The following is a 26,419-nucleotide window of genomic DNA, read 5'->3' as shown; positions in this document are numbered from 1 at the left end:
TTATAACGCTCTCTAAGCAGTTTACAGAGTCAACATATTACCCCCAGCAATTTGGGTCCTCATTTTACCCACCTTGGAAGGATGGAAAGCTGTGTCAACCTTGAGCCTGGTGAGATTTGAATTGCCAAATTACAGTCAGCAGTCAGCAGAAGTAGCTTACAGTACTGCACTCTAACCACTGCACCACCATGGCTCATCCTTTTATTACATCTGGCCTTATGTTGCTTTCATTGACCTATTTTTAACATGATTTCAACTAATTGATTTGGAATAAATGTTAACTATTTTATTGTATTGACAATGTCTCACTCCTCTTGTGTACAAGCTGATAAACATTTTATATTCTATTAGATAACATTTACATAAGTGAGTTCTTTTAAGAATTTTTGATGATATAGTCTTGACCTGTTTTCTTTGACATAAGTTTTGAAACTTCACTTTCTGTTACTTTTATTGCCTTTATAAAGACCTTCTGAAAATAAAAAATTAGACATAGGTAACTCTCATATCTTCCACAGGTAGGATGGGTACATAGGATTCATTTACTTTTTTTGCAATAGCCTTACATTTCTGGTACACCATTCATTTTTTTCCAATAATTTTGTTTTCTTTCTGATGTAATTGATTATTGTTCTTGTTATTATTATTAATGTATTTTATCTTGTTTTCCTTATTGTGATATCTTCTTACTATCATCAGATATTTCCTTGGGCTCAAGCCTTTTGCTTAATTCATTTTAAAGTATTTTAATATTCTTATTTAGCTTTTGTATATAAATACAAGGATTTTTGACTTTCCTTTTTATTGTTGTGATATTTTGTTAACCTATTTGCAAAAAACCCAACTTTTCGATGTATAGAATTTAGATGACATAATACATCCTCCCGGACTTATGACCATGATTGAGCTCAAAATTTCGGTTGCTAAGCAGGACAGTTGTTAAGTGTTTTCCCTCTTTTATCACATTTCTTGCCACAGTTATTAAGTGAATCACTACAGTTGTTAAATTAGTAAGAAGATTGTTAAATGAATCTAGTTTCCCCATTGATTTTGTTTGTCAGAAGGTCACAAAAGATGATCACATGGCCCTGGGAATATTGCAACCATTATAAATACATTCCAGTTGCCGAACGTCCACATTTTGATCACATGACCACCAGGATGCTGCATAAGTATGAAAAATGGTCATAAATCACTTTTTCAGTGCTGTTGTAACTATGGGGAGTATCTGTAGTCCTTCAATCGGAAACTTTTGAATTTTTAGTGTTCTCCTGAAAATGATGAAAGAGGTTCTATCTGTTAATATAAACTGTCTTCGTGGGTTTAAAGATGGGGAAATTATTTTTAATTATAATCTGTCACCCTCCAGATATTGCTGAATTGCAAGTCCCAGTATTTGCACACAATTTGATTGTGAATGTGGGATAGTGTTTACTGTAACAGTGACATCAGAAGGACCAAAGGCAGGACTCTGGTAGTCAAAATTCCAAGACTACTGGATACAAAAATGGAATGAGAGTAACCCCTTCTCCACAGACACCTCCAGTCCTTTTACAAGGAACCCCAGCCAAGAGATCTTTAGGTACTTTGTGGCCCCAAAGAAACTCTCTTCAGCTTTTGGTCAAGATCAACTTTCCCATGGAATCAACCTCTACTACAGAAAAACTTCAGCTACCCTGGGATCTCTTTCACCAAAATGTTAAAAGAGTTATGAAAGTTAAAACCTACCTCTCAGATGGTACACCAGCTCTGAAAGCCCCATTTTGGCTTTATTTCTCCCTTCCTCTTGTGAGGAGGGAAAAAGCCGCTTTTGCTTTTTCCAGGCAGCCAGGCTGCTGCTGGAGCTCCAGCTCCTGCAAGAAGAACAAGTAGAATGCAGTGATGATGGTGGTGGTGATAACTACCATGTTCCCTCTCTTTCCTCCTCCTGCTAGTCAGACTTTCTCCATTTGGCAGCTAGGCTTTTAGCAAAACCCTGGTTGCTCACTCTGATTAGCCGGGTTCATCATCCAGGTACTTCTTTCCCTCTTCTTGTGATTTACCCAGCTGAATTGGTCTCAGAAAAATGTGGGGCAGCACTTGCCTACCTTTATGCTGATGGCTTTGAAAACCTCCAAGCTTTCTTCAAAGAATTTTATGAATTAGTTATTGAAGGCATGTGAATGAACAAACATACATTACCTTTTGCAGATAGGATGGTACAAGCAGGTCAATATAATAAGCAGACTGTGACTCAGCCCTGTAAACCTGTGTTTATGTGCATTTCTAAAAATATATAGGAACATACATCTTTTATATTATTATGTGTGGATAATCTTGTTAGATTCACAGATGAAAACTGGTGGAAACTTAATAATTCAAGTCTTAAATAGGGACCTAATAATTAATTAATTAATTAATTAATTAATTCTTTCTTTCTTTCTTTCTTTCTTTCTTTCTTTCTTTCTTTCCCTCTCTCTCTCTCTTCCGTTCTTCTTTCCTTCCTTCCTTTTGTCACATTTAGAAACTGTCCACCTCCCTCACAGAGTGACTAACTGAAGATGCTTTAGTTTAGGGTGTGAAACTCGTGGCCTGCATTTGTGTCACATGTTAGCTACGCCCACGCCTGGTTTAGTGAAGGGGGAAAAAGATGTGATATGTCACGTGATGTTACTGTGACAATGCAAATTTGACACCCCTGCTTTAGCTGAAGATATTGTTACTCATAGAAAATGAACCTTATAACTTCTCAATTTACAACAATTTATCATTTGAACCTATTAATTGATTTACTGTATATACTCCAAATTTCATCTGAATTTTCCAATACAGGATTGCCTTGTTATTTAAGTTCTCCAAACAAAACAAGTGAATTACATTTCTGAAAAATGCTGCTTGTAGAATACCTTGTAGAATGTCACATATGGTATGAACCTGCTGTAAAACATTTATTTTTAAAATGTTAATTTTTTTTGAGAAACACATTTCAAGGGTGATGTTATTCTCACACTAATGAATATGTGGATTATGAGTCTAAAGCCAGTCCATTCCCATTCTATTAGGAAATGTAAAGAGGTATCTGTGTGAAGGAGAGGCGCCTGATATTTGCTGATAATGAGTTCTACAGGTACAGCTTGTTAGAGGAATATGCAGATAGCCTAAAAAAAATAGACATTAGGAAAACATGAGCCTAACTAAGGATACCATAAGGAAGAAACTCAAAATTGACCCATCTTCACTTTTTAAAAAAATATTATAAAGGGGTATAAAACATACAAAAGAAAAAGTTTTTCAAGATTTTTATGATTTTTATGATGACATCTTGAGACTCAGCAGGTTCTCCGACAAAGTCATCCGTACCATCCAGGCCTCCAGGCGGCCCTCCACTGTCAGAATCTATGAGGCTACTTGGGCTTCCTTCTCTCGCTGGTGCGACACTCATCAGATTGTGGCCTCTTCTGCCACCATTCTGCAGATCCTGGACTTCCTACAGGAGGGTTTGGACAAAGGCCTCGCCCCTAACACCCTCAGGCGTCAGACTGCGGCTCTGGCCACCATCCTGTCCACGGACTCTCAATTGCCGCTTACCAGACACCCACAGGTCCGTAGCTTCCTCAAGGGAGCTGCTAATCTCTGTCCTGCCATCCACAGGTACTCAACCTGGGACTTGTCGGTCGTGCTACAAGCTCTGTCCGCACCTCCCTTTGAACCACTTCGAACCATTGGTTTCTAACATCTGACCCTTAAAACAGCCTTCCTGGTTGCCATCACCTCGGCCCTCAGGATATCCGAGATGGCCGCCCTCTCGGTCAGGGGTGACCTTTGCATTGTGCATTCGGACAGAGTAGTCCTCAGATTGGTCCCAGCCTTTGTGCCAAAAGTTAACAGCGTTTTCCATAGGTCACAGGAAATTGTTCTTCCAGACTTTTGTCCGGGCCCCAGACATCCAAGAGAGCGGCAGTGGCATAAGCTTGATGTCCGTTGAGCGGTCCGTGTTTACATGAAACGGATGGCTTCCTTCCCCAAATTGGAGGGATTCTTCAGATCTTTCCAACCAGTCTCTATGGGCAGGAAAGTCACCTCCTCCACCATAGAATGATGGATACGTGCTTGCATCAGATAGCCGATGAACAGCAGGCCAGGCTGGTCCCTTCTCGCATCACAGCGCACTCAACGAGGAGCGCCACAACTTTGGCTGCATGGGCTACGCAAGCATCCATTGAGGAGATATGTCGAGCCGCTACGTGGTCCAGTCCTTCTCCATTCATCAAGAATTACAGACTTGATGTCTTTGCCTCCGCTGAAGCATCCTTTGGGAGAAGAATTCTGCAGCAGGTCATCGGGACTCCCGTAGGCTTGGGCAATTCTTCTTCCCTCCCCGGGACGGCATAGCTTTGGCATGTCCCGTGCTTGGACACTCCAAGCAACGCCTAGGAGAATGACCGTTGGCTTACCTGAATGGTCGTTCTCTAGGCGCTGCGGGAGTGTCCAACCCCGCCCGAATAAGTGCCCGTGGGGTTCTGTACTCCAGTGGGAGACATGCTGCATCTCCATCTACGACCTTTTAGGACTCTCATTTTTTGAAACTGAGCCTCTCAGGAGAGCAGGAGGCAGAGCTACAAAAAATATTAAACTCAGTCCTTGGGCAGCAAGCTGATGTTAACCTGTGCTTGGACACTCTCGCAGTGCCTAGAGAACGACCATTCAGGTAAGCCAACGGTCACTTTATTCTTTGTACACACCTGACTGTACCCAATTGTATAGCACCAATGCAATTATTAAATTTGCGGAGGACACGACAGTGGTGGGGCTCATTAATAAGAACAATGAGTCTGCTTATAGGAAGGATGTACAAGGGCTGACACTGTGATGTAAAGAAAATAATCTTACACTTAACACCCAAAAAACTAAAGAACTTATAATTGACTTCAGGAGGAAGAGAGATGTGCATTTACCATTGTACATAAATGGCGAGTAGGTGGAGAGGGTTGGTAGTTTTAAATTTGGGGGCATTTATATCTCAGATGGTCTCATGGACCATGAATGTTAACATGCTTGTGAAGAAGGCACAGAAGAGGCTGTACTTCCTGAGAATGCTAAGGAAGATAAATCTATCTCAGCATCTACTTCTGTCCTATTTTGCAGCACTATTGAGAGTGTCCTGACATACGGCATTCTTTCATGGTATGGGAGCAGCTCTGCAGTGGACAAAAAAGCTCTACAGAGAATCAATAAAACTGCCCAGAATATCACCGAGCTCCAGCTACCAGTCCTGGATGACATTTTTGCATCTTGCTGTTTGAGGAAGTTGCATAACATTCTCAGAGACTCTTCTCATCCTGCTTACAATCCTTTTAGACTGTTGTCTTCTGGTAGAAGATACAGAACAATTAAAACTAGGACCACACGTCTTCTGGATAGCTTTTATCCCAGAGCTATAATTGCACTCAACAATGAACTAAAGGTCACTAAAGCTATTGGGCTGCACTACTTGGTCTGTTGTGTGGATGTTTGGGTGGTTTAGGGGCGGGGAATTTTGGGGTGGGTGGGAGTGTGTTTGGAGATTGTTATGTGTGTTGAGCCTGGTCTCTGGGTGTTATGTGAATTTCGTTGTATGTGTAAACTGTGTATATATGTACAATAACAGTAAAGTAAAGCGAGGTAGAATGGTAGTTAGGGCAATTTATCTCAAATATTTTTATTCCTGCCATCATCTAGCAGTTGACTATTTGTTTATGTATGTGGACCCTTCAGAGATGCAGCAGAGATAATGGTCTGTGCATTATATAAATATTAAACAACTTTTAAGTATTCATAATCAGAAAGTAGTATAGTTTACTCAAGTCAGATTTGTGTGTAATTTCCTCTGAAATATTCAGCATAGAAAATTGTAGAGATATGGGCCCTACTACTTTGTAATTGATCAGATTTATTAATATTTATTTATGAAAGAAGCAAGAACATGCCTTATACAAGTGATATATTATATCACTTGTTGCCTATAGGTTGTCATTTTACATCTTGGCTGTAAATTTAAAAAACATACGCATTTTGATGTTGGTTAGTGGTAATTGTCAGTGGAGAAAAAACATATCAAAGTTAATAGGCATATGCCCAGGTTCGCCTGGTGCACCAGTTGCGTCCCTACCTGAACCGGGAGGCCCTCACAACAGTCACTCGTGCCCTTGTGACCTCTAGACTGGACTACTGCAACGTGCTCTACATGGGGCAGCCCTTGAAGAGCATTCGGAGACTTCAGCTTGTCCAGAATGCAGCCGCGCAAGCGATCGTGGGTGCACCTCGGTTCACCCACGTAACACCTATCCTCCGCGAGCTGCACTGGCTGCCTATTGGTCTTCGGATACGCTTCAAGGTGCTAGTCGTCACTTATAAAGCCCTTCATGGTATTCGACCTGGGTACTTGAGAGACCGCCTGCTGCCAATTACCTCCAATAGACCAATCAGATCCCACAGATTAGGCCTCCTCCGAATTCCATCTGCCGGCCAATGCCGACTGGTGACTACCCGGAAGAGAGCCTTCTCTGTGGCTGCTCCGACCCTCTGGAATGAGCTCCCCGTGGAGATTCGAACCCTCACCACCCTCCAGGCCTTCTGCAAAGCCCTTAAAACCTGGCTGTTCCGACAGGCCTGGGGCTAAAGAGTTTTTGCCCCCCTTCTCGAATGGTATGGTTGTGTGTTTTTTAAATTTTTGTATTGTTATGTCTCGTCTTTTTTTATTCCCTTGTCTGTACCCCCTTCCCTGATTGAATTGTGAGCCGCCCTGAGTCCCCTTCGGGGAAAAGGGCGGCATACAAATGTAATAAATCAATCAATCAAATCAATCAATATAAGATTTAACAATTGCATTCAATTTATTAATTAATATAATTAACTAACTTTGGAATTCAGTGCTAACTTGAATTATTTTGCATTACTTGTAGACTTCTCTGTATCTGGCTTAAGGAACTCATTTGGCAGGTTCCTATTCTTCCATAACAGATTTTAATGGTGTGTAAGGGTACTGCAAGAGGGGAGAATGAATCACCATCTTCCTAGTTCCGCTGATGGAAGAAAGTTCAATCATTAGAAATAATTCATTGGACTCTAGCCAGAGAGAATTGTAACTATACTATATATTTTAAATCCAAATTAATATGAGGATTGGAGAGTTGACTGGGGAGGCTGCACAGATAATCTAATCATTTATTTTAAGTGTAATGATAAACCTGAAATTGAAAAATTTCTGCAGGATCCAGTCTGGGTTCACTCACGAGAGGTTTAGTGTTCCAAATTTCCGAGCTTTTGGAAGACTAGCAGAGATGTTCTTTGAAGATGGGCTTCATCTTCACGAGTCCAAAAGCTTGGAAGACTAACCTTCTGATCCCATTGACTGATCCAAATTGGATCCTGCAACATCATCCTGGGACATGTATATTTGCCTTCATTCGTGATGAATTTATCTCCATTCAGATTCTTGCACTATTTGCCTTTAAGGCCCAACTGTCAAAGTAATCATTTGACATTTGACCTTTGACAATATTAAAAAAGCTAGTAAAGAATATAATATATTCCCTTTTTGGGGTCAGGAAGGAACTACAAAAGATAGACTGAATGATCATTTGAAATTTCTTCAGAGATTTCCTAAAGAATGTCACGTTGATCATAATTTTGTGTTATGTGAATGTATGACATTAATTTGAATGTTTAGTTAATCAACAAAAACTGAATCAAAAATTAATTATTGCTGTACTATTTGAATAGTTTTCATTATGCTCCCATATCCTTTTTGGTGCTTTTCTTTCATCATTGTAAAATAGTTTGAGCTATGTTTTGTGCTACACTTCATTGAGCAATATATTCCAGTTAGCCATGATGTCTAAAAGGGACAATAGGATTAACAGGGATTCCCTCACAGCTACAGATACAAAGGCAAAGTCCTAGAGCAGCATTATGAAAACAGAGTTGCTGTAAAAGCTCAGCCTCATCAAAGACTTTTTAAAGGGAGGCAATGTGCAGTTGTGCAGAGCCTATACATGCATAGGACCCTGTTCAAAGTATAATTCAATATCCGTGGGATCAATCTCTTTCAAGAAGGTAACATTAATTAGTTAAAATACAGTGCTAGCAGTATTTCAGGTTTCTCCCACACTACTATTCTGCTGAATTCAGTGTACAAAAGTATGAACTAAAAATACATTGAAATGGGCATTATCTAGAAGCAAATAGAGGAAAGAAAGTACACAAATGAATATTTTGTGCAGATAATGCATGCCAGTTGGCAAGTGTCTGAATTTGATCATGTGATCACAGGGATGCTGTAATGCTGTTGTAACTTCAAAAGGTCACTAAATGAATGGTTGTAAGTCAAGGACTATTTGTAATTCAAAGTAAATTAATTACAAAGGTGAGAGAAATTCAAGCTCATGAATTAATGGCATGATTTGTAATATCGAAGCAGCTTAAATTTATAAATCTCATTACTATTGTCTAAGACACTTTTTCAGAGTTTCAATTTACTCGTCATCCTTCCAGAATCAGTTGGTTGAGTTGGGCAGTTTTAGAAATTGAGTAAATAAACAAACAAATAAATAAATCAGGGCAATGAAATAGTTATATAGAGAGTGCTCAATTAGCGAGCCCAATTGTGACTGACAGTTTGATTGTTAAATGGAAAATCATGTAACTGGGACTGTACTTATGGTTTTACTTCAGCTTTCCTTTTTGTCCACTTTGCCAACCTTCAGAATGCTCATCTCAGGATTAGGATAATTAGCAAGAAACAAAATAATGTTTGAATTTACAATCATTGGAGAGGAGTAAGTTTATTCTCTTGTAATCCCAACTTCTCCAGCGGCTCTGCTTTGCAAAGTGAGGTGGGGATAGGAGGGGGAAAAAAGGGGGGTCACAAACAGGAGAGATTGTTTAAAGAGATTGTTTAGGGCAGTGATGGCGAACCTATGACACGCGTGTCAGTGCTGACACGCGTAGCCATTTGGGGTGACACGCACAGGATTTCATGCGATTCATCCCCCGCTCCTGCACGGCCGCCGAGGATGAAAGAATCTGTGCTGGAGGAACGGGGGGGGCGGGACGTGTGATCTCCCCCGCCCACACTCACTTACTATATCACCGCCGCCCCTTTCTGAGCGCAGGGGCTGCTGGTAAGGCATGCATGCCGTGCGCACACACGTCATCAGCGCGGCGAGGGAGGACCGGCAGGAGAGGAGCGCGGGAACAGTGCGTGCCTCTCTCCAGTCAGGCCGGCACAGAGAGTCTACTCCTGGGACTGTCGGTTACGACCGCACCACAGCAGGGAACAGCGGAGTGCCAACGGGAACTGTGAGCGCCATTAGCAGCAACTATAAATTGCGCAAAATTATGTTTTTGTCGAAGTGACACACAACGCGAGTTATGCTCGATTTTTTGCCGATGTTTGACACACCACGCCAAAAAGGTTGCCCATCACTGGTTTAGGGAATCTCTGTGTTCTGTGATGGCGAAGCAAAAAAAGTGTAAAGCATAGATGACATAGAATATAAATGCACATCTTGTTTGCAAAATTACTTTTTCAGCAGTGTCATAATTTAGAATGGTTTACTACTGCCTAAGCCAGCTGGTAAGCAAAACCTACCTATACTGAAAAGTTACTTTCTTTGTTTTGAAATGTACTACTAAGGAATATGCAACATGGTATGCTCTGCTTGTTAGGCTACATGTTCAATGATATTTGACTATTGGTTAAACTTTCTGAGATTTAAACTAATGTAAAACATCTGGAGGACACTGTTATTACTTAGTTTTGAGTGAAAGAAGAAGAAAAGTAATAAATATAAGTAGCAATTTTAAATAAAATTATTTATGCATATTGGAAGTTTATCATCCTATTGTTCTTGTTATTTTGGGGAATATCTTTGAAAGGAAGATTCAGGCAGCAAGATGTTTTATCCACTGATTTATTAGTGAGGGAAGAGTGTGTCAGTGTTTTGCAGAGGCCCTTTTTCTCCTTGTAATCTAGAATGTCATCATCTGACCTGATGCTAAAAGATTTGATGGGGTTACTGCCAGGAACTGCAAAAGAAAGGGATCATAAATGACCTTTCATCTGTTCTTGGAAATCTGTCAGCATTTGGATTCAACTGAATATAATTCATTTATTTTCTTCCAGCTCATTTTCACACATACTTAATTATTTTTTCTCCTAAGGAGTAGAGTAAATGTGTATGCATGTGTGTGAGAGACTGAATGTGCATGTATCTATATGTACTTTGTAACAGAATATTTTGCTTCAGCATGTTATAAAAATATTATTTTTCTAGAATGCCAACTAATGAAAACAGAGCGACCAAAACCGAACACATTTATTATTCGATGTCTTCAATGGACCACTGTGATAGAAAGAACATTTCATGTAGATACTCCAGAAGAACGGTGAGAAATAAATCCAAGTGTGTCTTGTTGGGCTTTTAAATTGTTGGCAGAGTTTTTAGAAGAAGAAAAAATGCATTTTGAGAATTTGTGTTCATTTATTGAAATTATGAGTTAAAATATTCCTAATTCATTGGTAACAGCTACAAACAAATTATAGCATTTAATTGTGACTTAAAATACTTGAATTGTATCAGACCTTGAAGGTAGGCAAAGTCGAGAAACAAAGCAGAAGAACTGCAGAAAAGCTTTCTGTTAACATATAAAACAGAAAAACAGAATAAGCAAAAATCTAGAAAAACAGAATCTTGAAGGCCTGTCAAAACAAAATCAAGGCAGGGTTATTTTGAATTTATCTCTCATGCTTTCTACTTTCCCAAGACAAAGTAGTCTTTTCTGATCTCTAAATAGTTTATTATCCTTTTCCCCCTTCCCAAGCTCAATACTTCATATTTCCCTGCCAGAATCATATTTCCCCTCCTGCACATGATAATGGGCCAGGGAAATCATCAAGGGCAATGGGCACGTAATCATTTTTGTGTGAAAATGGATTTAGCAGCTTGTCAAGGTCAGTAAATAAACCTGATGAAGATGGAGATGGAACTGGAAAGGGCCTCTTGTCCTCCTGCTGCACAGCAATTGCTACTGAAGAATCTGACTTGGCAGGGAACGAAGAATCTTTTTCATTCTAGAGTCAGTATCTGGCAATTCTGGATGTAGTTCACGGGGACAGGTTTTGTGTGAAAATTTCAGATAGCACTGGCAGATAATCCTTTGCTTCCTCCCACAATCCCTTCAATTCAGGGTATTCAGTTAGTCTACATATCCCTTCCTATAACACGAGTCCACGGTATGTTCTGCTTTATATTCCTTTCTTTATTTACCAGGACACAAGGCAGAAGGCAGGTCCTCTTGGACCAGTGAAATACCAGATGAATCTGCTAAAGCAGGCAACTGCAGAAAGAAATTCACTGGGATTATCTGATGTGTAACAGGGAAGAGGTATAGAAAGCAAAAGGGATGACCTTGAAAGAGAAAGGGAGGATCTGTTACCAAGACAACAAACATAAACATTGCATAAACACAAACAATGCAGATTGGTATGAAATTGTCTCAGAAATACACCTCCAAATTCACATGAAAATAAAAAAGAGAGGAGAAACATTCAGATTTACAAACTTCTGTTATAGGCACTTAAAAGTAGTTTTCGGCACACTGTCATCTGTTTCTTGGTCTGCAGGGCTGACAAGGCTTTGACTCTAGCTCTTTGGATAGGTGAAAGGAAGTGAGGAATGCAGTGGAAAACAACACCAAACATTCCTTTAGAATCGTGGTGTCCTCTTGCCTATGAGCATCTGCTGCTCATAACTAAAGCTAACTACTTATTTAATGAAAGTTGGGTGATTTATGTTTCCTGGTGAAAATCAGAGGCTCAAAGAACAATGGAGGCAGGAGGAATGGAGGGCAAGAACTATATATGATAGCTGTAGAGTGCTTGAAAGATCAACACACAACTGGAGGAATGTAGTGAGATGTTATATTTAAATTATTACTATTATGGTTGGTTGCACAGTCAGAGGAAAGAACATCCAGAACTACCAGAGGACTGGAAAAGAGCTGGTGTGGTTCCCATCTTCAAAAAAGGGGAAAAAACAGATCCAGGAAACTACAGACCTATCAGCCTGACCACAATACCAGGAAAGATTCTGGAAAAGATAATCAAGCAATGAATTAGCGAACACCTAGAAGCAAACAAAGTATTAGCCAAAAGCCAACATGGGTTTGTCAAAAACAGATCATGCCTGACTAATCTTATTGCATTCTTTGATAATGTGACAAAATTAGTGGACCAGAGGAATGCCGTTGATATAGTTTACTTGGACTTTAGTAAGGCATTTGATAAGGTAGACCATAACCTACTACTAGATAAAGTAGAAGAATGTGGGTTAGACAGCATCACCACCAGATGGATTCGTAACTGGCTGACCAACCGCACTCAATGTTTAGTCCTCAATGGAACTGCATCTACATGGAGGGAAGTATGCAGTGGAGTACTCCAAGGCTTTGTTTTGGGCCCAGTACTCTTCAACATCTTCATCAATGATTTGGATGAGGGAATAAATGGGAAACTCATCAAATTTGCAGATGACACCAAGCTGGCAGGAATAGCCAACACTCCAGAAGATAGGCTAAAGATACAGAAGGATCTTGACAAACTTGAACATTGGGCATTATCTAATAAAATGAAATTCAATGATGAAAAGAGTAAGGTTCTACATTTAGGCAAGAAAAATGAAATGCACAGGTACAGTATAGGTGGTGCCTTGCTCAATAGTAGTAACTGTGAGAGGGATCTTGGAGTCCTAGTGGACAACCATTTAAATATGAGCCAGCAGTGTGCAGCAGCTGCCAAAAAAGCCAACAGTTCTAGGCTGCATAAACATCGATAGAATCAAAATCACTTGAAGTGTTAATACCACTTTATAATGCCTTGGTAAGGCCACACTTGGAATACTGCATTCAGTTTTGGTCACTACGTTGTAGAAAAGATGTGGAGACTCTAGAAAGCGTGCAGAGAAGAGCAACAAAGATGATTAGGGAGCTGGAGACTAAAACATGAAGAATGGTTGCAGGAACTGGGTATGTCTAGTTTAATAGAAAGAAGGACTAGGGGAGACATGATAGTGTTCCAATATCTCAGGGGTTGCCACAAAGAAGAGGGAGTCAAACTATTTTCCAAGGCACCTGAGTGTAGAACAAGAAGCAATGGGTGGAAATTAATCAAGGAGAGAAGCAACTTAGAACTGAGGAGAAATTTCCTGCCAGTTAAAACAATTAATCAGTGGAACAGCTTTCCTCCAGAAGTTGTGAATGCCCCAACACTGGAAGTCTTTAAGAAGATGTTCGATAGCCATCTGTCTGAAACAGTATAGGGTTTCCTGCCTAGGCAGGGGGTTGCACTAGAAGACCTCCAAGGTCCCTTCCAACTCTGCTATTGTATTATTGTATATGTTAAGACTAGGCTTGGTATTTTTTATCCACGTACTAAACCCTTCCCAAGGCTCCGTGATAAGCAGGTGTTGTTTGATGGTGTTAAATGTATCATCACATAAGGTAAGTTATTCCAAGTAAAGCTGCTTTTAGCAATGATTTTATCAATGCCAGTGGTGTTCCAATGGTGCTCCAGATGTTTTAGGATTACATGCAAGGCACCTATTGGTGCTATGTTTGCTTTCTTTTTGCCAGTTATTCTATTTGTATTTGCAGGTCTCTCTCGTCTATTTTGCTATCTTCTGTACTGCAAAGTCCACTGACTAGATTTTTCTTTCTTTCTTATTGACAATGATTAAAATCTGTGGTTTCTTTGAATTCTAAAGTACTATTATTATTGGCTCACAACTACTGTGTTTCCCCGAAAATAAGATAGGGCCTTATTTCCTTTTGACCCCCGAAATAAGCACTTGGCCTTATTTTTGGGGAGGTTTTATTATTTTTGAGGTGCAGGAAGTGGTGAGCATAGTCACATCATGGCTGCTGCTGTGTTGCAATATTTTTGGAGGGCTTATTTTGGGGGGAGGGCTTATTTTAGCACATGCACTCAAAAGCTCGATTGGGCTTATTGTTTGGGGAGGTCTTATTTTTGGGGAAACAGTATATAAAGACACAACAATAGTTATGACTGGTGGATCATGACCCAATAATCTATCAGTCTGTATTTGGAAATTAATAATATTTTAACCAGCTCATTTTTTTACTTTTTCAATTATATTCTCCCACCAACTTTTATTACTGACAGATGGTAATGTTACAGATGTTCTGGTGAATCATTTTGATGACTGTATTAAGTCATTGTTTATATTCAGTTTGTGGAGCTTCCTGCATGACTTAAGTATATGATCTGTTTCTTCTGTTTCTCTGCACAATATGTACTTTGAATCATTTGATAATTTTTTCAGTTCTGGTCATGATTACATTAGTTCAAACAGCTTGCTCTTGTGCAGCCAAAATAAAATCTTCAGTTGTAAACTATTGCCAGACTTTATCTTTATCCAGTTTCTCCTAAATCTTTTTGAGAAATTGACCAGGTAATGCTTTTCCCTGCCAGCATCTTATTTGTATAAATATTTTTATATTTATACACAATATTTTTCTGATCCACTAATTTAGTCACTTTGTCAAAAAGCCAGTAAGTTTTGTCTGGGATGATCTATATTTCACAAACACAGGCTGGCTTTTAGTAATTCTCTTATTTGTTTCACAAATGCATTGGTTGATTATTTTTTCCATGATCTTCTCAGGTATGATGTCAGTTTGATTGGTCTGTAGTTTCCTGGATCAATTTTTCTCTTTTTGAAGATTGGAACCATCAGTTCTTTTCCAATCTCCAGATAGAATGAGACAACTTGCCACTGCCAACTTGCTGTGACCATCTTGCCATGGTTCAACTTTTTGCAGCCAATTTGCTGCAGGACAACTTGCTGCAGAATAATTGTATGCGGATAAGTCAATGTGATAAATATTATCCACTATTACTTCTTCAACATTATTTCCATTGACAAAAATGGAAGTAATGTTGAAGAAATAGTGCCTGATAACATTTATCATGTTGAGTTATCCCATGTGGATTGTCCTGTGAAGAGTTGTCCCATGATGAGTTGACTGCAGCAGGATGGCCATGCTTGGTTCGCCACAGCAAGATGGCCACCACCATCATGAGCCATGGTGGCGCAGTGGTTAGAGTGCAGTACTGCAGGCTACTTCTCTTGGCTGCCTGCAATTTGGCAGTTCAAATCTCACCAGGCTCAAGGTTGACTCAGCCTTCCATTCTTCTGAGGTGGGTAAAATGAGGACCCAAATTGTTGGGGGTAATATGCTGGCTCTGTAAACCACTTATAGTGGGCTGTAAAGCAGTGTGAAGTGGTATATAAGTGCTATTGCTATCATCTAGGAAGAGATGGGAGCAGCTGAAGCAAACCAGCTATTTTAATGATGACAACTTCAGCTGTAGACTAACATGACATGATAATACATTGTCTTCAACATTCACTCTCTTTCTTGGCATTAGAACTCTGACTATGAGATGCATAGTCAGACACATCCAGAAGTGTTATTCTTATTGTATAATTGAAGAGAAAGGGGACAGATAAATGACTTTAGAAAAACATATGGAGGCCATTCATTTGAGCACTGAGATACAGAATGTATTGTTAAAAGCGAATCCTATTCTAGCCTACCCTCTGCTTCTCTACCCCTAGCCTTTCTCAGTAATCCTTTGGCACTACATTGTGCAATTGATTTCAATAATATGGGAAATAGCCAGGAAACATTGTACTCAGGATTGCATGAAAGTATATCTGGCAGCTTGTTCTTTGAAACAGGAACATAGATGATATAGGAATTAAAATGGGAGAAAAAGTTTGCACACTTGATTTGACATTGACTCAGTATTTGTACCTTTTGTCAATGTTCCAAATACTTGTATTTTATGTGTACCTTTATGAGATGGATAGCTTCTTCCAAGAATGCCTTATTGTTGAAACACTGCTTTTAAGGCTATACATTTTTTATTGAAAATATCATAGGTTTTTTTCAGCCAGGAAAAGAAAACTGGAATAAAACACACCAAAGGGGTAACTGGGAGCTGAATGTATGAGTGGCAGCTGGGAAGAAAAAATTCTCAGACTCTGAAAGGACTTATTTTTGAGTAGACCATTCATATTTGTATGCTTTTTCCAGATTTAAGGTTTTACAATATGAGGAACCAGCTATCTTCTCTGCCCAGGCATTAAACTGAGTCCTGGCTAGGCATTGTAGAAAGATGAGGAAGTTTATTTATACAGGCCTGATAAGGGTACAAAATTCCACCAGGCACTTCCTCAGCTTCTCTTTGTTATCCTCTGGTATCTGCCATCTCCCTCCACTTCTGTTTTCCCAATCCCTGCTACTGCTCTTTCTTCAGAATTAACTTTATGCTTAGCAAGCACTGAGTCTGCAGGCACTTATAATCAGGTGCTGTGGCTTGCTCACAGGAGGCTAGGTTGCATCACATCTGAATCTTGCGAAAACTACAGAGCAATTAATTGAATTATAAGGATTTTTCTGTTTTAAATTTGCCATTCTGTGTGTCAAAAGCTGTTAAATAATCATGGGATTTGGATCAGATCATGACTGTTGCTCAAGCCTGGTGTACTGAAGATGTGTGTGCCTTCGGAAGGCGATCCAGCAGTTCTAAAAGAAGAGATAGTAATTATTTCTAATGGTTATAGATAGTCCCTGACTTATGACCACAATGGAACCTAGAGTTTTGGTCATATGTTGTTGATGTTGTAAGGCACCACATGATTTGACGTGACTTTATGATCATTTTTATGCCAGTTGTAAAGTGAGTCACTGTAGTCATAAAGCAAATGACATGATCATTAAGCAGATTGATTCTTCTGAATGGGTGTTATCGGCAAAAAGTAGAAAATATCAGTCATGTTATCATGGAACACTACAAACAGTAGTAAACGCAAGCACCCATCACTTTGCTGGAGGAGTGGTAGTTGAAACTTGGAGGACAAATCATATGTAGCTTTCTTAAAGTTCATGTAACTTTGAACAATTGTTAAATGACCATTCATAAGTCAAGGACTATCTTTGTATAATTTAAGTCAATAAGCATGAACAAGTCACAAAGAAGAACTGTCTTTAATTTTTGTAAAAAAGAATGGTGCAGATGTGGGAGATTTAGAAAAGATATCATACCCTTTCATTAAAAATTTGCAAAATTTCTGATATATACTGTATCTTTCAGACTATAAGATGCTCCGGACTATAAGATGCACCTAACTTTTGGGGAGGAAAAAAGAAAAGAAAAAAATCTGCCTTTGCCTCTGCCTCCCAGCAATTTGCCTCCTTGCAGCAAAAAGCAAACAGCATGTCAGCTTCATCACAGCCCGATTTAGCACAATCAGCTGATTGGTAGGTGATCCATGCTGCCTGGAACGGGCCGAAAATGGGACGTGCTGAGGCCAAAAATGGGGCACATGGAGGCGGCGATGGGCGGTGACAGTGGTGATGGGCGGTGCTGATCCCTGCACCTGGAACAGCTGATAGGTGGTATTCCGGGAGGCAGATCCAACTGCCAATCAGCTGCTCGTGCTAAATCAGACTATGCTGAAGCTGACCAGGCTGTTTGCTGCAAGGAAGCAAATTGCTGGAAGGCAGAAGCTGAAGGGTGGGGGCTGGTGGGTGGGCGGGGCTTTGGCAACATTCGCACTATAAGATGCAGAGACATTTCCAGTCACTTTTTTTTTGGGGGGGGGAGTGTGTCTTATACACCGAAAAATATGGTAAATGTCAGGAATCAATTGAGAGTTCCATCAGACTTCTCAAGTCAACTTGCGAGGGACTGGGGTAACACTGTATGGTAGTTTTGGGGCCATTCCTGGCTGAGATAAGCCTTGTCCCACAACATGTGCTTGCTGTATTGTGGCACTTTATAGGTTTGTAATTTTGAATTTATTTCCTGTTCATACAGCAATAAGACTTTGGCTAGTTTTGTTCTCAGGAAAACCTTAAGAATCTGCCATATTCTAGATCTAGAAGGCAAGATCTCATGACTCTCTGACACAAAATATTGAGGCTTTCAAGATAGATGTTAGCCCTTTGTGTTAGTATGGTGAAGAAACAGAAGTGGTAAAGGTTTCAGGAGTGGTCTTTGTTATTGTAGGGTAAAATGACAAAATCCTGAGATCATTTCAGGGTTTTTTCCTGCCCATTTTATAGCAAAAAAATTCACCTGGGATTATTTTAGGTTTCTTTTTCATGGTCCCTGCTTTCCCAAGATTGAATTCTGTTTGTCCTCCATTAAAAGTTTATTGCTGTCTTCTCCCTTATGTTGGCCAGATTTACATTCTTTCAGGCAGCATACATATGCTTTACTTTTTTTTTTAAAAAGTGATTTTAATTGTAGACTTTTCATTATACAAAAGGACATATTGGATAGAGAGTGGATTTTCAATGCAATATCAAGATGTACTGTAATTTTTTCGTTAAAACCTCTCTATGGAATGAGGTTTGCCAGTCCTACATTGTTATTTGAGTTTTGCTAGCTCTATACTTCTGAAACTATGATTTACACTTTCATGTTGTCCATTTATATCATAAATATGTTGAATTTTAATTACTTTTACATTTTATTCTGTTACAAAGATTTATTATATATACATTTTTACCATAATTTAGATTTACTTTCATATAACATTTCGTATACAAACCTAGCTTAGAAACTTTTTAGTGATGGTTTATTTCAGAAAACTGAGAGAATAATTAAACAAGAATTTAGTTTCTTGGAAGAGTGTATGCCTTTAAAAATGATTGCATCATATATTTATACTTGGAAGTTGAGCTTCATTGTTCTTTAAAATCTCTGCCCACTTGGTTTGATCCACTTATGTACTGTTACAAATACATCCATATACATACAACCATGATTTGTGGGTTAAAAGCAATAGGAAATTTCTGTCCAAAGTGTAGCACAGCTAAGTAGGAATGCAGTAGTGACCTGGTTGGCTCCCATTGTTGTGTATTTTTAATTTATGTATCAGTCAGAACATGTTTTGCACCATTATAGGAATTTATCTAATTATATACATCAACAGGGAAGAATGGACAGAAGCCATCCAAGGAGTAGCAGACAGACTTCAGAGGCAAGAAGAGGAAAGAATGAATTGCAGCCCAACATCCCAGATTGATAATATTGGAGAGGAAGAGATGGATGCCTCGACGACCCACCATAAAAGAAAGGTATTTAGAACATTGGTTAACACATTTAAAAAAGTTTTTAGTGTCCTTAGTTACAAACATTCTTCTGATATTCTGGAAAGAGGAAAAGTAGATGAAACTATGCGAAACTAAGGTTCATATGCAGTATATAATAATAAACCATATTAGTTGCTACATTAAAATTGTGTCAAAGTTTTATTAGCTGACATTCTAAAGTTCAAAGGGATTAGTTTGGAGTAGTAAGTTTGCTGCATACCCAAGATGTTTATCAAATTAATTGTAGTTCTGTGGGTTGTGTTTATTGACTGTTTGCTTATGATATTTTTTTATTTTTTTATCTTTATCGATTTATTAAAGATAAATCTTTAATCTACCTTTTACTTGAATTTCATTGGTTTTGTTGTCCTTTGACATATCAATGGTTTTGATATGTCAAAACATTTAGAAAACATTTTGTGGATAGGCAGAGTACAAATATTCCATATACTTATTACCATCAATGTGTATTATTTGTTCACTAGTTATTTCTTCTTTAATTAGAATAATAGTGAAAAATAGTGGGTTAATTCTGAGCAGCACTGTAGTTTAGTAATGCTGAGTGGCTCCTTCTCTGTCCCAAATATCGTTTATATTTTGTATCAGTTAGTGAAATAATTATTCTTTTATGTGATGATACAAGAATGAGAGTAAAAAGTGGAAGCTAGCTGAAAGTTTGTCAGAGAATATAAATTGCATATTAAAAAGTTTCTTGGAAGAAAATGTTATTTTGTAGAATGCCATTATTTTAAGTTCATTAGGAATAAAACTGCTAGCCAGGTCCACTTGGCTCTTGAGGCACTATTATGGAACTGGTTTATCACTGTCCTCTTCTGGATTTTTTAAAAACTTCCTACTCAAACTAGTAGCACTTGAATTTTTAGGTAGCCGCTAATGCAAATATTAACCAGGGCTGAATACTAATTAGCTTTTGAGAGCAATTAATACTGCCTTTTTAATGCTCATCAGTTGGCAAACTGAACACACTCATTTTTCTAATGCTTCACCTTTTTTTCTTCAAATATGCCTTTTGTAGTTGTGGCCAAACAGTTCAAATGTTGTTTCAATTTAATTTCAAAACATTTAAGGGCTATAGGATATTATAGGATATTATTTTGTATATGTTAGACAATGACATTTGAGATAAATCAGAGAAAAACTTCTGACAACTCCTCTGCACAGATTATTGTTCTATAGACATCACTGTAGCCGCAAACAGCTACTCTATTCCAATTAAAACTTTTCAACTGGCTGTTTTCAGGATATTATATATCCTTTTATAAATCTGATCAGTTTGAGAGCAGCTCTAGTAGAGATTTGCTTTGATTTTGCATTCATTCATTCTTTATAGCCAGCCATCTCAAATTAGTGATAAACCAAGAACAAACCTAACACACACACACAAACACACACACAGAAAGAGAGAGAGAGAGAGAGAGAGAGAGAGAGAATTACTAATTTACTAGAATGCAAATATGCAACCTCCTCTCTCTCCCCTTTTTTTTTCTCAATTTTTTTCTTCTATGTAGCCCATTTTGAAATAAATCTATTTTGTTTTCTAGCAAAGCTCATGTTATATATTAAGTAAAATAAGTGTTAAAATAATGCAGTTTATTAATACAGAGATACTGGTGGATGCTCAAATAGACATATTCAATATATTGATTTATGTGTGGCAGCTTTAATGGTGATCAGATAAATATCATTACTAATATTATTCTAATTATTATATCAGCAGTAGAATATTGAGTATTTGTTGGCTTACTGTTTTAATATATCCTAAAAAATGAGCATAAAAAGTTCCTGCAATCTGGTAAGAAAAATAACGCATTATGTTTCCTAGAAACCAGATGTGACAAGTTAATTATAGTTATTAGGTGAGATTATTAGAAGGACTAAGAACATTATCATTGTGCATATTTGTCTTTAGGAGGGTGCAACTGGAGGATTAAGTGTGTCTTATTAGGTGACCAAATCTCATTTGGTTAATGTGACTCATAAGAATGCATTAATAAAAGATAGATTTTTAGACCTAGCTTGCTTAAAAGTGTGGATGCTAATTACAATACAGGAATATCAGTTATTGAGTATTTGAGACAAAGGATTATTTTCCTATCTCTGGGAAATGATCATTCTTCATCTATAAGTAAAATATCCACCATAAGAAATGATAGACTATCGCATGAGATTGCTTTCAGGAGCTTATAAATAAAGTTTAGACTTTGAAATGATTCTATTTATTAAGCAGTGTTTTTCCTTTATAAACATGTGCTCTTTCTAGGGATCATTACATAAAAAAATTACCTTTTCATTTCTGAAGTATATTTTTAAACAAGAAATGCTACTAGATTTTGACCTTCTAGAGATAATTGTGACTTGTTGACAGAACAAAAAAATCATTTTAGTCCACTTAAAAGATTTTTACAAGCTAGGTTGAACACAAACAATCTGCAAACTCTACAAAGAAAACAAACAGGTTGATTGTTAATGTTACAGTACTTTGAAGTCATTTTTTGGTGTAGGAAATTTTCACCTGAAGCTTCAGAGCCAACAGTATGCCCATTAAAGGTTTTTGAATTCTCATATTTCTCTGTAGTTGATGATCTTTCTAAAGGTGAGAGTTTTGATAAATCTAATAATTATTCTTCTCTATGTTGTATAGCTATATAATTGTCTATACTACGTAGGATAATTGACCTGCTGGTGTACTTCATTTTCAAATGTGTTTTCTTATACTGTAAATAGTAATACTAAAGTGAGATCAGCATTTGGAATAATACCACACTGATTTGTAAAGAATAGCTCGTTTCTTAATAACCATTGACTTTATTAATGGACAACAATATTTTAATGAATACAATATCTGCAAGCTGTAAATTCCATCAATTTTTTATCTTATACTTCATACAGACAATGAATGATTTTGATTACTTAAAACTACTTGGCAAAGGCACTTTTGGCAAAGTTATTCTGGTCCGGGAGAAGGCAAGTGGGAAATATTATGCTATGAAAATTTTAAAAAAGGAAGTTATTATTGCAAAGGTATGTTTATGTGTTTAATATAATTTTGTTGTAAATATAGATATTTGTGAAAATAGCTTATTTTCCTGTGCACTGCTTGGAAAGTCCAAGCAATGGGTTAAATTAGTCTTCTTCTTAAACTTCTTTATATTGTGATATAAAGGCTTTAATCACACACACCCAAATTTTAAAGTTCACAAGAATATTTATACTTTCTTAACTTTTCTCTTAAATATAAGTCTCTTTATATTGAATGGAGGCTGAAATGGGATTCATTGCAATGTAAGAACCGTTCTTTCCCAGAAATTCAGATTTTTCCCCGTCCTACAGTCCCATCATATAATTCTATAAAGTAATTATATAAACCTCAGTATTGCATCTGAGTATACGTTTAGTATAATAATAAACAGCCAACAGTAACGAGCCCAAGCAAAAACCTCTAAGACCACCCCCAGGAACAGTGACCGGACAAGCCACTAAAATATAAACTAAGAGCAAATCCCACTTCTTACTAACATTGATGATGTTACCTAGTTTGAGTAATGAAATGTCTGCAAGAAAATAGCCAAGTTCAGAACAAAGCAAGGAACGCACAGGCTAGTATATAAGTGACAGCAACTGCCCATACCAAATCAGTCTGTGACTATGTGTTGCAGAATAGTAGCCTCTTGCTAGCAGCTCACCAGGATTTCAGGCAGAGCTTTTTCACTTTACTTGCTGTCGGATTTTTTAAAGATCAGATATTGGGACTGAACTGTATCAAATGAAATCCAAAGATACTTTTTGCTGATTAATTTTGGCCCATCCATACAGATTCAGTAGATGTTGTACGACATGTCATTCTTGATGAATACCATACTGTTTATATGTCGTAGCAGTCTACAGCATTCGTGCTCCAGATCTTAATTATATATTTCCATGTGGCACATTTTATAGATACATCAAATATTACAATATGAAAATGTTCTGCTCACAGAACATAGCAAAAGAGGCAATTCTGAACATACCAAAAGAGGCCAACCCTTGATACACTATTCTAACTTTAGTCTATAAGTCTTAATGGCCCACCGCAGATCAGACAACTGACAAACGATTTTGCATCTCTTTGTATACTTTTATATTTTAAAAAGTGAGTATTCAAGGAAATACCCATAATTTTCTCAACAATAAATACTGGATTCTATAATTCAATAGTACAGGAGACTAAAATTATTTTACCATAGTGTTGTAGCAGTAGTGCTTGTTATAGGTTTGATGTGAATGAAATATCATGTATGATGTATCCTTTTGAAGCTTTTGAACACCGTGTTTCCTCTCCCTTTTAAAAAATGGTTAGTGTATGATATTTCAGAAACTTCTTGCATTTTTTCAATAATATTTTGAATAGTTTTTTTCTTCTAAAATTACTAATTTTAATATTGTATTTTTTATTTTTTAGGATGAAGTGGCTCACACACTTACAGAAAGTAGAGTATTGAAAAACACTAGGCATCCTTTTCTAACAGTGAGTATAGATAATTAAATTTATAGTGTTTTGTAAAATTACTTGGAAATTTTTCTAATTTCTAGAATGTTCAGTGGATCGATTATGCCTAAACTATACTGCAATGTAGTGACTTTTAAGTATGAAGATATTAAAACAATATGGTTAGGCATTATACTATAAGTGGAAAGAAAAGAGAAATGGATTCAGGAAATGATTTGGGGATTATTAATTGTATTAAAAACCTCCTTGATGATTTTAATTAAAAATTGATATAGAAATATTTTAAATAAATCGTAGCATACTTTCAATACATTTAGTATCAGTGCCATTATTTAGCTTAGTTTGGTTCAGTCCAGGTCTTAATTAAAATATTTTAGGCTGATTTCAAGTGTATAATAGTTGCAATATATACTCAAAACCTTGTCACCAGATGCAAAAGATGGAGGGTTCTTGTGTTTTAATGGCATATAGAAGAAATTTAAATAGATATACTATCATAAGAAACTGAGAAGAAAAAGACAATAATGGTAACCATCTGTTAGGGGAGAGTCGATCTTAATGACTTCATAATGTTCTATAGTATCAAAGAGCTCAGTTTCATCAATCCTGCAAAGCACTCCAGCAGTAAGAACGTGTAAGGTCAAGCTATCTATAGAAGAAAGGCTTACACTGAGAGAGACTTTGGGGATCCTGCAGGTGGAATTCCTTCAGGATAGGACCTTCAGCACAGACATGTTGGACTTGAAGAGTTCGAGTGGCCAGCTAAATGAAAACAACAGTTGTAACGAAGTTGGTTGGGACAAGTACAAACATGGCTAGAGGACGGAGCAGCGGTAGGGAAGCGTGAAGGAATAGTGCCGGAGTGATGTCTGTTGTCCCTCCTCCCCTCTTTCCAGAAAACAGCCCACCAGATGGCTGGCTCAAAATCAGACAGTTTCTCATTCCATTGCAGGAGAAGTGGCCAGACGGGAGGGCTCTCTCAGCTGCTGCCGGGTGAGGATAACTCTCTAAAAAGCCTGCTTGCCTCTTCTTCCCACCTCTGAGTGGAAATCGCCGAAAAAAGGGGCCAGGAAGGTGGTGGCGCTTGGTTGTGGCACGTTTGCAAGCTGTCTGAAGTTGAGCCGGTCATCTGGCGATGCAGGTCCAGAGAAGAGCAAGGGGGGGGGTGCTTCTTGTGCTATTACTGCCGAGCTCAAATAACTGCATCCATGTGTGAGCCCACACATGCGTACACATCCACATTGCCCTTAAGGCAGAGGAAATGGGCAAGAAAAGCTGATAGGGCCCATCTTAATGGCCAAATCACTTGAAAGAAAACTGGTGGAGATCTCACCTGCTTTCATTTTTCAAGCCAAAGGCACTTAGGAAGCAATATGCACACCCAGGAAGGGAAAGGTCAGATGGAGAAGGTGTGAAAGAGCGATGGCCATTGTCCCCCCTTCCCTTTCCAGAAAACAGCCCCCCCTCCTTGCTCTTCTCTGGACCTTCATTGCCAGACAGCTGGCTCAACTTCAGGCAGCTTGCCGCAACCAAGTGCCTCCACCTTCCTGGCTCCTTTCTCGGCGATTCCCCATTCGAGAGTTTTCCTCACCCGGCAGTGGCTGAGAGAGCCCACCGTCTGGTCACCTCTCCTGCAATGGAATGGGAGGGAGAACTCCCAATCTCTTTCCCAAGTAGCCGAAGGGAGCGTGTGATTCATGGTGCTTGGAATATTTCAGCTTGGGAGTAGCTTTGGTGCTCTCTTTTTGCCCCTCCCCCCTTTGAGTGGGGCAAACTTGTTTGGGGAATGAAGATCCGGAGCGGCTCCCCACTTCAAGTCAAGGTTGAGGTCTGATCTTCTCCCGTTAGGAGAGAGCCAAAGCCATCCCTGTCTTTGGTGCCAGGAGGTTTCTCAGGGAGGCCTGATAGCACTAAAACAAGGGTCGCGTGCGCATGCACAGGGGTAGGTTGAGGTGGGGAAGCACCAAAAATGGGACATGGGGAAGTCATACTGTGTCCCCCTCATGAATGCATGCTATCCCCCCTTCCCCCATGCATGCACCTGCGACCTTCCCCTACTCTCCATGCATTCACGTGCGTCTCCTTCTGGCACCAGAGATCCAAAAATCAGCTGGCTGGCGGGAAGCACGCTGGCATTTGCAATGGATCTGAGCTGGGCGACTGTTTGTGTGCCAGCAAAAAGTGCCATATGTTCGCCATCACGGGTCTAAAACACCAGAACACAAAAAAAACACTTTAAAAATCCCAACTTATAAGATGCTAAGTGAATTTGTTGAGAAGATTGGATGGAATTGATTCATACATATAAAAATAGGTTTTACAACTAGCTAGTATTGTTGAGGTGATAAATGGGGCAACCAACAGTATCAAAATTCAAAAACCTATTTCAGATCCAGTCCAAATGACATATTATTGGCAACCCAGGATAAAACTTTGCTGGGAAAAATATTATGCATATTCAAGAGCTAGATCAGATGTTCTAGCATTAATTTATTTTTCTTCTATAATATATAGGATGGGACAAGACCAATACTTATTATTGCTATCTAATAGACAAGATATATATATATATAATATATATATATATATATAATATTATATATATATATATATATATATATATATATCTATATATATATATATATATGTTTTCTGAGGTTCTTCGCGGGTGTTAGTATGTAGGTCTCTAGTTGTTCGGGTTTT

General features: G+C 38.3%; 1 protein-coding gene across 2 annotated transcripts in view; it reads left to right on the top strand.

The window, feature by feature from the left end:
- The window catches only part of AKT3 (AKT serine/threonine kinase 3), a 169,983-nt gene that overhangs the window by 86,567 nt on the left and 56,997 nt on the right, over positions 1-26,419 (top strand). Inside the window, exons 4-7 of one of the 2 annotated variants that reach the window (XM_032215221.1) lie at positions 10,296-10,407; positions 19,050-19,194; positions 22,120-22,251; positions 23,669-23,734. In XM_032215221.1, coding sequence (XP_032071112.1) covers positions 10,296-10,407; positions 19,050-19,194; positions 22,120-22,251; positions 23,669-23,734 — 455 coding nt within the window. Of the gene's footprint in view, positions 1-10,295; positions 10,408-17,276; positions 17,368-19,049; positions 19,195-22,119; positions 22,252-23,668; positions 23,735-26,419 lie in introns of those variants that run through there. The other variant, XM_032215222.1, reaches the window with a different exon arrangement.

Source organism: Thamnophis elegans, chromosome 4 (genome assembly GCF_009769535.1).
Source record: "Thamnophis elegans isolate rThaEle1 chromosome 4, rThaEle1.pri, whole genome shotgun sequence".
NCBI lineage: Eukaryota > Metazoa > Chordata > Lepidosauria > Squamata > Colubridae > Thamnophis > Thamnophis elegans.
This window is presented reverse-complemented; position numbering and strand designations above follow the sequence as displayed.